This window comes from Eulemur rufifrons, chromosome 14 (assembly GCF_041146395.1).
Source record: "Eulemur rufifrons isolate Redbay chromosome 14, OSU_ERuf_1, whole genome shotgun sequence".
In the NCBI taxonomy this organism is placed as follows: Eukaryota; Metazoa; Chordata; class Mammalia; order Primates; family Lemuridae; genus Eulemur; species Eulemur rufifrons.
In genome coordinates, this window is record NC_090996.1 from 15,896,111 (window position 1) to 15,909,409 (window position 13,299).

General features: G+C 53.3%; 2 protein-coding genes across 3 annotated transcripts in view; one reads left to right on the forward strand and one right to left on the reverse strand.

The window, feature by feature from the left end:
• Window positions 1-13,299, reverse strand: part of NUDT1 (nudix hydrolase 1) — a 36,304-nt gene that overhangs the window by 15,679 nt on the left and 7,326 nt on the right. The window contains exon 4 of the mRNA XM_069486649.1: window positions 2,854-2,865. The gene's annotated coding sequence lies outside the window, so the exon portion shown is untranslated. The remainder of the gene's footprint in view (window positions 1-2,853; window positions 2,866-13,299) is intronic.
• Window positions 76-13,299, forward strand: part of MAD1L1 (mitotic arrest deficient 1 like 1) — a 368,629-nt gene continuing 355,405 nt past the window's right edge. Inside the window, exons 1-6 of one of the 2 annotated variants that reach the window (XM_069486644.1) lie at window positions 76-101; window positions 2,190-2,353; window positions 2,750-2,912; window positions 7,078-7,218; window positions 9,881-10,060; window positions 13,085-13,209. In XM_069486644.1, coding sequence (XP_069342745.1) covers window positions 2,763-2,912; window positions 7,078-7,218; window positions 9,881-10,060; window positions 13,085-13,209 — 596 coding nt within the window. In that variant the 5' untranslated portion in view covers window positions 76-101; window positions 2,190-2,353; window positions 2,750-2,762. The remainder of the gene's footprint in view (window positions 102-2,189; window positions 2,354-2,749; window positions 2,913-7,077; window positions 7,219-9,880; window positions 10,061-13,084; window positions 13,210-13,299) is intronic. The other variant, XM_069486645.1, reaches the window with a different exon arrangement.

A 13,299-nucleotide genomic window follows, 5' to 3' on the forward strand; every position in this document is an offset into this window, starting at 1 on the left:
GGGTCTCGCGAGAGCGCAGGCGCACGTCTCGCGATAAGCGGGCGCGGGCGGAGCGGAGGGAGATCCGAGCAGCGGCGGCAAGCGGGCTGCGGCCGGCTGAGGTGAGCAGCCCGCCGAGCGCGGGCGGTCGGGGGCTCGGGGTGCCGCGGGCCGGGGCGGCGCAGCGGCGAGGGGTTGGGCCGGGTCTGCAAGCCGAAGTCTGGCACAGCGCCGCGCCTTCTCACAGTCCCCGCACCCCGCGATCCCGCACCCCGGTTTGCGCCTGCCTGGGCTGGGCCCTGCCCGGTCTTCTAGCTCCAGACACCCTGCGCCCTGGAGACCTGACCCCGCGCCCCAGTGACCCTCTCACCCCGGAGACCCCGCGCCCTCCGTCTCTCTCGGGCGGGGTCTCTGCTCCTTCCTCCCTGGCCCGGGATCGGCCCCTCTCCCCGCTTCCCGGAGCGTCCCGTGGCCGGGGGCCGCTGGTGGGGGGGCCCGGGTGGAGCGGTCCCGGCTGGAGGGGGGCCTGGGTGGAGGGGGCCCCAGGTGAGCCCGCCGGCCTGCAGCCAGGCGGAGGTGGCCGTGGCCCCAAGGGGCGGGGCGGCCGCGGGCTTCTGGCTCCCTTAGCACCGCGTCTCTCCACAGGGGCTATGCGTGGTGGTCGTGGACGGGGTCCTGCTCGCAGCTTGTAGAATGCGAGGTTGCCCTTCGCGTCTGGTGGGAGTTTGGAGAAAGCAGGAAAGTTGCACGTGCCAGCTTTCCAGGCCGCTTGGCCGGGGTGACAGACCAGGGTGACGTGAAGGGGTGTTGCAGGGCGGGGTCACCTCGGTAGTTTCTTCAGTTTTCTGGGGACCCGGAGCAGTGGAGCGGCGGTGCGGTCGTGACTCCAGCGCAGGGATCCTGTTGCCAGCAGTCGGGTTCGGTGGCTGGGTTGCAGGAAGGTTTGAGGTTCCTGGATAAAGAGGATGGATTTGAGCTGGTGTCTTACCGCACGTTTCCAGGTGGTAGAGAACGTAGGTGTTCTTTTCATACCTAGTGTATTACCTGCGTCAACTCTGACGGGATGGCACCTCCAGAAGAGTATGTATTAGCTAAATTTTCCCCCATGGGTTGGAAAGTGTGGCTCTGGTCTGATCTTGGCAAAGGGAAGGATTTGGGCACGTAGACCCCGTGTTGCTGTGAGAGCCCCTTCTGAGGGCTCTTCCAGACAACGGCTAGAGCAGACAGGGGCTCTGCTTGCACCAGGCTGAGCTTCTTGTTAAGCAGGGAATTCAGAGGCAGCAAAGATTCTTCACTTTCTCTTTTTTGTGGGGAGGGTGTTTTCAAACTAATAGGGGAAATCAGTGAGAGACAACTCCTAGAGGGAGCAACAGTGTGCAGCCTGTAGGAGTTCACACCTTTTTGCCTGGGACCAGTGCAGGTTTTGGGGATGCAGAGTTCTCTGCTGCTGCCTGTCTTCAGCTGTTTCGTGGGTTGGCTTGCGGAGCCCATAGTACCTTTAGAGCCAGGCAGATCTAAGTTCCAATTTCAGTTCTGTAGCTTTTTGAAGCCTCAGTTTCATCATCTCTAAAATCTGTATAAAAAGACCTAATTCAGCACACTATTGTGCATTGAGCTGTTGCGTATGAACTTATGGAGTGTTAGTCAAACTATGTAGCGACATTTGCGCTTATCTACCTGAAGACCACTTGAAAGTATTGACTGCAATCCTCACAATAATTTCACAAAGTAGGTTTCACAGTGTATGGGCGGGGAGCCTGAGGCTCAGGAAATCTAGTTGTTAGATAACTTTCTTTTTGGTACTTGGTTGAAAAAAAGCAGTACTACTTACTAATGTCATTGTTAATATATGACGGTAAAAAGCATTGCTATGGCCATCGTCATCTTTATTGCCACTGTCACATGCCTTGTTTCTGATTCTCAGAGGCCAGGCTTCTTTGTGAGTGCTTGCAATGGTTAATGTTAGGTGTCAAATTGACTGGATTAAGGAATACCTGGAAACCTTGGTGGAGCATTATTTTTGGGGTTTCTGTAAGGGTATTTGCAGAGGATATTAACTTGTGAGTTTTGCGTGGGCCAGGTGGGGAAGACCCGCTGTCAGTGTGGACAGCACCCTGCAATCTGCTAGGGGCCTGGAGAGAACAAAAACACAGTGTGTCTGTCTGCCTGGTGGAGCTGGGATACACTCTTCCTTTCCTGTCTTTGTACAGCAGAACTCTGTGCTCGCTGGCCGGCGGCCCCTCGGACTGAGAGTTACACCATCGGCTTCCCTGGTTCTGAGGCCTTCGCACCTGGTCTGAACCACGCTGCTGGCATCCCAGGGTCTCCAGTTTGCAGACAGTCTGTCTTGGGACTTCTCAGCCTCCAGAATTGCGTGAGTCAGTTCCCCTAATAAATCCCCTCTCGTGTATCTGCGTCTGTTGGTGCTGTCTCTCTGGAGATCTCTAACGCAGTCCGTGTGTGGGAGACGTGCCCTCTGACTGCCGAGTGTCTTGTTCCGGGAGCCGTTTGTCTTCCTGTGTGCAGGTCAGGCTCAGTCAGTGGCTTGGTGGCTGAGGTTTGGTGGCATGTTTTCATGCCTCCATTTCTTCTCAGGAAAATTGACGCCATGGGCTCCCACTTAATGCTGAAGAATGTGGTCACAGATACTGGAATATTTTAAGGGCTCTGAGAGCACATTAGGAGAGTGGGATTGTCCAGGGGCATTTCTGAGCGTGCAGTTGATGTCACATAGAAAGACTGGCTGTGACCCCTCCTTTGTCTCCCTCAGAAGGAAAGTGACCATGGAGGACACGGGGGAAAACACCACTGTCTTGTCCACCCTGAGGTCTTTGAACAGCTTCATTTCTCAGCGAGTGGAGGTAGGATCTGGACTGGATATTTCCACTTCTGCCCCAGGTTCTCTGCAGATGCAGTACCAACAGAGCATGCAGGTGAGTGACATGTGTTGGGCTTGGGTCTCTGGGTAGACATCTGGGCTCAGGTAGGGCTAGTTCAAGTCCCGTATAGTTGAGGCAGGTCAGTATTAGGTCAGCCTAGATCAAGCTGGTTGCCTTATGGATCTCACTGTGGGCCTTCCTCATTTTGGGGCAGTAGCTGGCAGCCTTGGACTAGCCTGGTTTAAAGGCCTGTTTTGTTAGCACCCCAAGGAGTTGGTCTGGTACTCAGTATTGCAGTCACATTAATGAACTTGCAGACACTGATGATGGTATCAGAAAGCCAAACCCAAACTGCCTAGGAGCAGGAGTGTGTCCAGTCAGCATGATGTCCCCTTGAAGGTATAACATGGGAAGGCTGTGTTATAAACCCGGGTGCCTGGTCAGCCCAGAGAGTGAGCCAGGGTCGTGAGCAGGGACAATGGGTATTTCACAGTCTCAGACTGTGGAGGGCCATTTGCAGATCTTGGGGTGGATTTTACAGTTTTACTTTCATTCTAGTCATATTTCACATCATTCCAAGTTCTTGGGAATGCGCACTGTAGACACAATTGCACAGAGGTCAGGTCTCCTGAAGGACTTCAGGCTCCAAAGAGTCATGGGCTCAGTCCCAGTTGGGGCCAGGATAACTGGGACCCCCCACCCCCCCAGGATGGAAGTGGTGTTTCCAGCCTTGCTGAGGCTCTGTGGCTGCACCAGTGGCTGTACTGGGCTGGCAGGCCCCTCTGCGGCCTCCTTCCCTGTCCGCCCTGGGTATGCCCTGGAGCTGTTGTGTTGTCAGAGCCCTGATGAAGTGTGCACCATTCGGTAAAACTAATGTGTATGCATTCATTTGTTTTTTTTTTTTTTTTTGAGACAGAGTCTCACTCTGTTGCCCAGGCTAGAGTGAGTGCCGTGGCGTCAGCCTAGCTCACAGCAACCTCAAACTCCTGAGCTCAAGCGATCCTCCTGTCTCAGCCTCCCGAGTAGCTGGGACTACAGGCATGCGCCACCATGCCCGGCTAATTTTTTCTATATATATTTTTAGCTGTCCATATAATTTCTTTCTATTTTTAGTAGAGGTGGGGTCTCGCTCTTGCTCAGGCTGGTCTCGAACTCCTGAGCTGAAACGATCCGCCCACCTCGGCCTCCCAGAGTGCTAGGATTACAGGCGTGAGCCACCGCGCCTGGCCTGCATTCATTTGTTGAATAATGAATGCATACCCAGAATAATATTACTATGTGTTTGTTAGAGCACTAAGTTGCTCACTGCCCTTTCTTGGCGGGGACTGGTTTTTTATTCTGAGATTAGGTCTTGGTTATTTTATTCCGACATTCGTGATGGTGGTAATAGATGGCAGTTATTTTTGATCACTGGCGAAATAAGAAGGTGGCAACTCTGGATTTAAAAATGCTATAATTTTATTTTAGTTTTTCATTTTTAAGAGACAGGGTCTCATTTTATCATCCATGCTGGAGTACAGTGGTCCAATCACAAGTCACCATGACCTTGAATTCTTGGGCTCAAGTGATCCTTCTGCTTTAGCCTCTGAGTAGCTGGGACCACAGGCGCATGCCACAACACCCAGCTAATTTTTCTATTTTTTATACAGACAGGGTCTCACCCAGGCTGGTCTCAAACTCTTGGCCTCAAGTGATCTTCCCACCTCAGCTTCCCAAAGTGCTGGGATTACAGGTGTGAGCTATGGAGCTTGGCCATAAAAATGCTGTAATTTTATTGATGCAAATGTCTGGGACCTTTAGCCCATGTATGAAAACCATAGGATTCTAGATTCTAAATGGGACATTGGAGGTCCTCAGTGCTCACTCTTAAGGGCTTCCCACTTGGGGATTGGTAATCAAGTGCTGTAACCAAAGTGAGTTGGTCAGTAGAGTCAAGACTGCAAGACCTGCCTGAGCCCCTGGCCATGGCTGTGTCCTGTTCCGGGGCTGTGTCGTTCTTTCTCTTGGTGGTGGGTGAGGAACTGGAGGAAAAGGCAGGTCTGGAGAGTCTGGGGGCGGCCGTCAGATGTCCTGCTGGCCCAGCCCTCCCCTGCTTTCAGTGGCTCCTGTTTTAGTTGGAAGTGTTTAGGGTCTGCTCGGTCACGCATCAGTGTTTATTTCAATATAATGGTAAGCTTGAAGTTACTCTCTTTGAGATGTAGCTAGTGTGGCCAGTGTTTATTTCAATATGATGGTAGGCTTGAAGTTACTATCTTTGACATGTAGCTAGTGCTGCCAGTGTTTATTTCAATATGATGGTAAGCTTGAAGTTACTGTCTTTGAGATGTAGGCAGTGCTGTAGGCAGATGAGGCACCTGGATCAGGTGTCTGGACTGCTGGTCTTGGTGTGGTGGCGCCCCCTGCAGGTGGGGTCCCCACCCTCCTCTGGAGAAGGTCAGGAAAGCTAGGGGGTTTGAAGGGCAGACTTAGGATTCCCCAATATCAACAGTTGGGAATTGAAGTGAGGGAAAATATAATAGGAATAAAGAAAGTATGGACTTGGGCCACCAAAGAATATAGGTGGGAGAGCAGAGAAGATGCCCTTGCTCTGGCCCTGGTTTCTCAGCCTTGGCATTTGGGCTGGATAATTTCAGGATTTTCCTATGCATTGTAGGATATTTAGCAACATCCCTGGCTTCTGCGCACTAGATGCCAGTAGCAAACACACACTACCGCCCTCTGTGATGATCAGAAATGTCTGCAGACGGTGCCAAATGTTCCCTGGGAGCAAAATTGCCCCGTTGGGGACCACCAGTCTAGCCCATTGCTTCTCATGTGCATGTGAATCCCCTGAGACTGTTTAGAAAGAGGATTCTGATTCAGTAAATCTGGGGTATAGCCTGAGATTCTGCATTTGTTTTATGCCCAGGAGATGCTGTGCTCCTGGACTGCACAGCTCTAGTCCACATGAAGAGTGGGTGACACCGCTCTTTCCCTCAACTGAACAGGTTGTACCCAAAGACCTGCTCTGGAACTGTTTGCCGTGTCTCCTGGGGCCCTTTGAGGCTTGGATCACTTGTGTGTACCTACCCCCTGTAGTATGCAGGCTTCCTAAGGTGGCCCCAGATTCTGGGCCCCTGGTGGACACTCACCTTCTCTACTTTCCTCCAGTTATTCAGTCATACACTGACCAGTGGGTCTCCCGAGCTGGGTGCTGTGGCTCCTGCCTGTAATTCCAGGGACTCAGGAGGCCAAGCTTGGAGGATCACCTGAGGCCAGGAGTTCAAGACTAGTCTGGGCAACATAGTGAGACCCCATCTCTACAAAAAATAAAAAAAATTAGCTGGACATCATGGCGAGCGCCCATAGTCCCAGCTACTCTGGAGGCTGAGGTGGGAGGATTGCTTGAGTCCAGGAATTCGAGGCTTCAATGAGTTATGATAGAGCCACTGCACACCAGCCTGGGTGACAGAGTGAGACCCTGACTCTAAAAAAAGAATAATGATAATTAAGGTCTCAAAACAGTTGACCTTAATTTAAGAAAGGGAGATTACATGGGTATGCTTGACTTAATCACATGAGCCCTTTGAATCTGGGTCCAGATGTCAGGCAGAGAAGTCAGACTCAGAGCAGGAGAGGGATTCGATGAGAGGAGATTTAGCGTGGTTGGCTTTGGAGATGGAGAGGGCCAAGTGACAAGGGATGTGGGCAGCTTCCAGGAGCTGACAGCAGCCCTGGGCTAGCAGCCAGCAGGGAAATGGGACCTTGGTTCTCCAGCCCTGGAAGCTTGTAGGAGGATCCTGATTTCCAGATGAGAACACATCTGGCCACCTGCATTGGTTTTAGCCTTGGGAGGCCCTGATCAGAGAACCCAGCTACGTGTCTGGACTTCTGACTTACAGAACCATTAACCAATATAGTGGGTGGTGTTTTAAGCCACTAAGTTTGTGGTAATTCATTACAGAGCAATAGAAAATTGGCACACCGTCTTTCCTAAACAAGCTTACGCACTGTTGTGTTAAGATACATCTTCCTCGTATGCTTTTTATCTTCCCTTTGCATGCCACCTCCCTCCGATCCCCAACTGGGGGCATGGGGCGTTCTTCCTTCTACCCACATGACTTAGCTCAGGCCCTTGCTGGGAATACATGCTCAGGGAAGGTGTCTGCTGAATGGAGCCACTTGCCTCATTTGATGCAGTGACTGAGGTTCTGTTTTTCTTTGGGTACAACCTGCTCAGTTGGAGGAAAGAGCAGAACAGATTCGTTCAAAGTCCCACCTCATCCAAGTGGAGCGGGAGAAGATGCAGATGGAGCTGAGTCACAAGAGGGCTCGAGTGGAGCTGGAGAGAGCAGCCAGCACCAGCGCCAGGAACTACGAGGTGGGTTCACACGGGGCAAGGGTTGGTCCAGACAGCCCTGGGAGGCCAGGGGCTGTGCTTGGTACCTGCCAGGCTGTGAGAAATCAGAACCCAGCCCCGGGAGGCCTGGGGCTGTGCACAGTGCTCACCAGGCTATAAGAAGTCAGAACCAGGCAGCTGGAAGCCCTAAGTGCTCTGCATCAGGGTTGCCGGGTGTTCCTTCTGAGGCCATGTGACAGTGCGGGGCAGGTATAGCTGTGTGTGATGTCCTGAGTAGGTTGCATGAAACGGTGACAGTCGCAAAGGGTGGCCCCTTGCTACGTCTGCTGCTCAGGCTGTGGAGCTGGAGACATCCCTCTGTCGGGCCTCCTGGTTCCTCCTCCCTCTGGAAGAGCTGGAATGCAGATCTAGCAGAAGTACTTGCTGGCATGGGGGTGACAGGCTTACCAAGGTTACTGGGTACCGGAGTCTTGGGGTCGACATTGGGGCTTGCTGGGTTGGGTGAAGGGCCTCAGAGCAAAGAGCCCTGACCTTAGTGGCTGCTTCATTTTGCTCCTGAGCTACCCATGGCAGCTGGGAAAGCACAGCCCCGGTTACTTAGGGCAGGTATTTGGTTTTCGCTTAGTGTGTGAATCCTGTTTCCTTTGCTTTGATTAACAGTACTTTGCCAGGTTTTTCAATAAGTGCTGATCATTTGCTGAAATGCTGCCAAGATTCCAGCAGAGCATCGGACAGAAAGTCTCTCTGGCTTTTTACCCTTTCCCTGAGGATGGATGTCTGGCCCCCTTCTTGCCTTACGTGGTGTATTCACACACTTTCCTAGTCCCTAAAAAATAGCTGACGTCTTCCAGGACTTGGGGCTAATTGGATTTCTTTGAACCTGGTGTGCTGTGTAGGCTCAGGAAGCCAAGAGCCGCTGCCGGGGCTGAGATGCCGCTGCCTTAGGATTGGCCTGTTGCTGCCCAGAGTGGTGTTTTCTCTGTGACGTGGGGCTTTTGCTCATAGCCTGGGTTGGTCCTAGGAGTGGAATCCTGGAGGAATTGGTGGGGAGGGGAGCAGGAGACCACAGGAGTCTTCCCAGCTGTTGAAGTGCCCTTTCATGGGACTGGGGAGGTGGCCATCAGACTGCAGGAAGTGCCATACTGGTGGTGTGGCCCTGGCTCTTAGGCAGGGAGAAGGGGGTGTGGCACTATTGCAGTTTCCCGGGGCCAGGAGTCCCTCAAGGGCAGGACCTGCCTGACTGCCTGAGATCTCCTGCGTCCAGCGCAGGTTGCAGTACCTCGAGGGTCCTCAGAAAACATTTGAATGGGAGAAGGATTGCTGCAGGGCCTCTGAAGGTTCTTTCCTGGGGAAATCCGAGGATGGGGATGGTGACTGAGCTTGGACCTGGGCCCCCTGCTGGGCTCGAGCTACCATCCAAGGGGCCTTTCCTTCCTTGCCTGATGGATGGGACCCCAGGAACCATTGGAGCCAGCAGTTTTCGAGGTGTTCCTTGGCATCTGGAAATATTTAATAGCTCTCAGGTGGCGAGACCCAGGTATCTGAGGCCTGAGGAGCTGCCTGAGCTGCCTGGACTGCCCTGTCTGCACTCGGGACTGGCAGCTCCAGCAGCTGTGCCACATTCTGGCTCTGACGTGCTGACCAGGCCCTGCGCTAACAGATGCACCACAGCAGGGTCCCCCCGTTGTTGGAAGGCTGTCTTTGCAGCTTGCTGTCCGCTGGAACCCCTGTGGATCAGCCTTCCCTCAAGCAGGCGGCAATCTGATCTGCAGCTTTCATTAAACCTTTCCTTGGTTTTGGGCAGGACTATCCTGTGCAGGGGTGTTATAAGCACTTACCCCGAGTAAGACAAGCTCTGGACGTACTTGGTGGTTCCTGGAGGGAGCTTGTCAATGCAGCTTCTTGATGAGGACAAGGCGAGAGATTGCTGGAGTGCAGGTGCCACGGAGCTGGGACTTACCACCTGTGCCTCTTGGGACTCCAGTCCCTACTTTGTAGTCCCTTCTCAGTGCCAGGGAACTCTTAAATCCCCATGGGTCCTTAGAGTCAAGAGGTCTGTGTGTGGTTCTGGTTCTTGGTTCTGTCTCTTTCTTACCAGTGCAAGCCACATAGCCTCCCTGAGGTTAACAACACGGGTGGCTCTGGAGGTTTGCGTGAGAGGATTGCGCTCCTGGCAGGTTTGTGCCCAGTGTAAACTGGTTCTGTCTGTAGCCTCTTGTCCACGCCATCTGTCTCTCCTTGGTCATCTGCTTGTTGGGGGAATGCCGACTCATTTTAATGATGGCCAGAGTGCAGTTAGCCAAAATTTGCTGGTGCTGCAAAAGCTCAGCTTCTTTCCAAGGTCAGTTCTGAATTTCAGATTTTCCATGCTCTGTCTCCTCCCTGCAGAGACGATCAGTGAGCAGACGGTGTGATGAGTACGTGGTGTGATCCATGCCAAGTGCCCTCCCAGGGGTCCTGGGTTCTCATAAGGGGAGATGTGGTGCTGCCACAGCTGGAGCGGGACATCAGAATTGGGGTCCCGGGTCCTGGCCCTTGTTCTGCTCCCAGCGTGGCTAATGGGTCCTGCCTGACTCTTCTCTGGGCCTTGGTGGCCTGTCCCAAGAGAAGCTGGTCTTGGGGTCTCCCTGCTCTGACTCTCCGTTTGGTGGCATCTGGCATCTCACTCTTGCCCTCTCAACAGCGCGAGGTTGACCGCAACCAGGAGCTCCTGACACGCATCCGGCAGTTTCAGGAGCGGGAGGCCAGGGTGGAGGAGAAGATGAAGGAGCAGCTGGAACGCAACAGATTGTGTCAGCAGAGCCTGGAGGCCACCAGCAAGAAGTTGCGGGAGAAGGAGGACAGCCTGGCTGAGGCTGGCGAGGTGAGCGCAGGCCCTGTAGGTTCTGGGGTAGCCTCTCCTACAGCCTTTTGGTCCAGGGAGGAAGAATGAATGAGCTCCAGACCACGCCACTGTAGCGCCATGACCTTTTTACTTTTTAATTGTACTTCCCACATGGGCACCTACCTGCATTTTTGGCATAATTGTGATCATAGTAAAAATATTAATTTTCCATTCTGTGATTTGCAGTTAATAAGTTGAGCACTTACTACAATTATGAATTGTAATGGTTGGCTCACCCATTTTTTGCCATTTTCAAATGTTTTGTTTTTTTGTATACCCCTTCTCCCCCCAGACACCTGTGGCAGGTAGCTTCATGCATACAGTCTTTTGCTTCTGTGGCTTATTTTGTGTGGACAGACCCTCGGGAGTGGGATTGTGAGGTTCTCCGTTCTGGCTGTTTCTGTGGCTGTTGCAACCAGTTGCTGTATTGTAATAACAGCCGTTGTTGAGTATTCTAGTTTCACGACAGCCTTCTCTGTCATGGATGGTGGTATTTTCTGGAAATACGTTTTTTTGTCAGAAGCTTTTACACATTGACTGCCACACTAGAAAAAAACTTTTTCCTTGGGGCCACGGTGTTTTATTATGAAAATAGAACAAAAACTTTGAAAACAAAATGGTCCTTTCTCATTTAATGAAAACTTTTTTATTGTTTTCTGTGCGTGAGTTACATGCAACTTGAAAAATAGTTCACAGGGCTCCCAAGGTGAAGAGATGTGTGAGTTACATATGCTTCACGAGGCCCCGGGCTCAACACTAGCGCGAGTTAAACACAACTCACATGGCAGTTAATGTCCATGCCTCTGAATTTGCATTTCTTTGATTATCAGCAAGGTTGGTTACCATCTGCTGGCATCTGAGGATGTCTTTGAACCAGAGCCCGTATGAACTGTAGCCCAAGTGAAGTGTGTGTACCTGTTGGGAACAGAGCCCTGACATCAGCGCTGGTGGAAATGGGAGTCTCCGTTCCTGTCCCTTTCTTGTCCCTTTCCTGTGGTGTTCAAGGCCACAGGTGCCAAGAGGAAACAGATGAAAAGCTGCTAGGGGAGGGGGCGAGTGGCCTCATTGGCATTCTGTCTCTGCGTGGCGTTCTCTCCTTGATAGATCCCCGGAAGCAGGCTGCAGGTTGTTTCTGCCTTGGCAGTGCTGGGAGCATGTTAAGGTTGTTCCCGCATCTGTCTTCTGACGGGAGCGTTGGCAGGAGAGGAGGCGTGACCCGCTTCCTGAGCAGCCAGTCGTGCCTTCCCCGAGCTCTGGTCCCAGGCCCCATGTTCTGGGCTGCACCTTCTGCAGGGGCCCCCAGTTCCGTGGGGGAGAGTGAGTCACGCATGGCATTTCATGGAGAACAGAAGGGAGCGAGACCCTTGTCGAAGGCGCAGCAGAGCGGGTGCAGTGGGTCCTGCGTGGGAGAGAGAGTGGCTGGCACTGCATGTATTGCTGCTTTTCCTCTTCATACCTGTGCTTAACTGACACCTCCTCAGAGAAGCCTCCAGGGCCATGGTCACTTGGCTTGGAGTCTCTTGTCACAGTAAGGAGCTGATGTGCTGCGCCCTCGTCTTTAAGGTTACCTCATCAGTGGTCTGATTTCCCCACTGGGTGCTGTCCCTGAGGGCAGGCTGTCTTGTCCATGGTGTCAGGCACAGCGACTGGTGCCCAGTGTGTATTGAATTCAGTAAGACATCTGCAAGGACATGCTCACTGTTAGGTATGCTGGTACCTTTCTCTGCAAGGACACGTCACTGTCAGGTATGCTGGTACCTTTCCCTGCAAGGACACGTCACTGTCAGGTATGCTGGTACCTTTCTCTGCAAGGACATGCTCACTGTTAGGTATGCTGGTACCTTTCTCTGCAAGGACACGTCACTGTCAGGTATGCTGGTACCTTTCTTCTCGAGTCCCAGCTTGCTCCTCACTGTGTGGCAAGGACACCACACAGACCAAGGGGCGAGGGTGGATAGTGGACATGTGTTGGTGGGACCTGAGTCCAGTGCTGTAGCCTGCTTCTGCTGCCTGGCCCCAGATGGGCTGCCCAGTGTCACTGAGTGTGTTTGCTGGGTTCGTTTTCTTGCCCTTGGCGTATGGGTCCTCTGGGGTTGACATGAGGCTCATGCTTTTCCATGTGTTAATTGATGGCCACATTTTGGAGTGGGCTGACATTTTCTGTTGGCTCTTTCCCCTGGGAGAGCTGGGACTTTCCGAGCTTGGGGTCATTAGCAGTTGCCTGGTGAGGTGTGGTCGGAGCGAGGGCTGGCAGTTCCATGTTCCGTTGCAGTGGCATCAGGTGGACCCAAGGTCCTGGGGGCTATTAGATGTGCCCTGCTGGCTTTTCCTGGGGTTCACCCCTGGCTGTTCTCCTTTCCTTTCTGGGCACCCCTTTCTGAGTACGTGGCCTCCCCAGCAAGCTGCAGGCCCACTGGCCTGGGGGCTCTGTCTCCAAGGTCAGTCAGCACTTGTTTTGGGTGGCTTTTGTAACTTAGTGGCTGCAGGTTCCGTTTCCTACTTGGCAAGTGCATTGCTGTTGTCCGTAGCAACGTTGTTAGCCAACAGCTGGAATGGTGACATGGGGGTGGCCAGGGATGATGAGAGCCATGGTTTGGAGGGAAGAGGGAGGCACTAGCATGGGGGATGGGTAGACACCTGGCAGGGGCAACTTTGTGAGCTCAGGGCACCAGCCTGGAGGCTCCTGGGTGCCAAGGCGTGATTTTCTAGGCCCATCTTAGCTGGTGGCAGCTTTTGCTCCTAAAGCCCCCTGCCTGGACCATCTCCTCCAGAGGCCTGGCTGTGGCCCAGAGCTCTGTCAGCTCATGGACAGCACAAGGTGTCTCTGGGGTGGTGTGCTCTTGAGTGCTGGGAGGGACCCTCCTAGGGGGAGGGCGGGACCCTCGAGTTAGTGCCTGTCCCTTCTGCGGTGGGGCAGCTCTGGCCCCAGCCCTGGTTTGGGCACGTGGGAGGCAGCAGACTCCTCCTTCCCTGAGTGGCTCTTTGTCCCCTCTCTGATCTCAGACCGTCAGCGTGTTAAAGGGAAGAATCTCGGAGCTGCAGTGGAGCGTGATGGACCAGGAGATGCAGGTGAAGCGCCTGGAGTCTGAGAAGCAGGAGCTGCAGGAGCAGCTGGACCTGCAGCATCGGTGAGCTGGGGTGGGGGCCAGGTATGGGGTGTGGGGCCCCGCATCTGCCAGGTGGGATCTAGGTGCACCCTTGGATGCTGTCTTCATTCA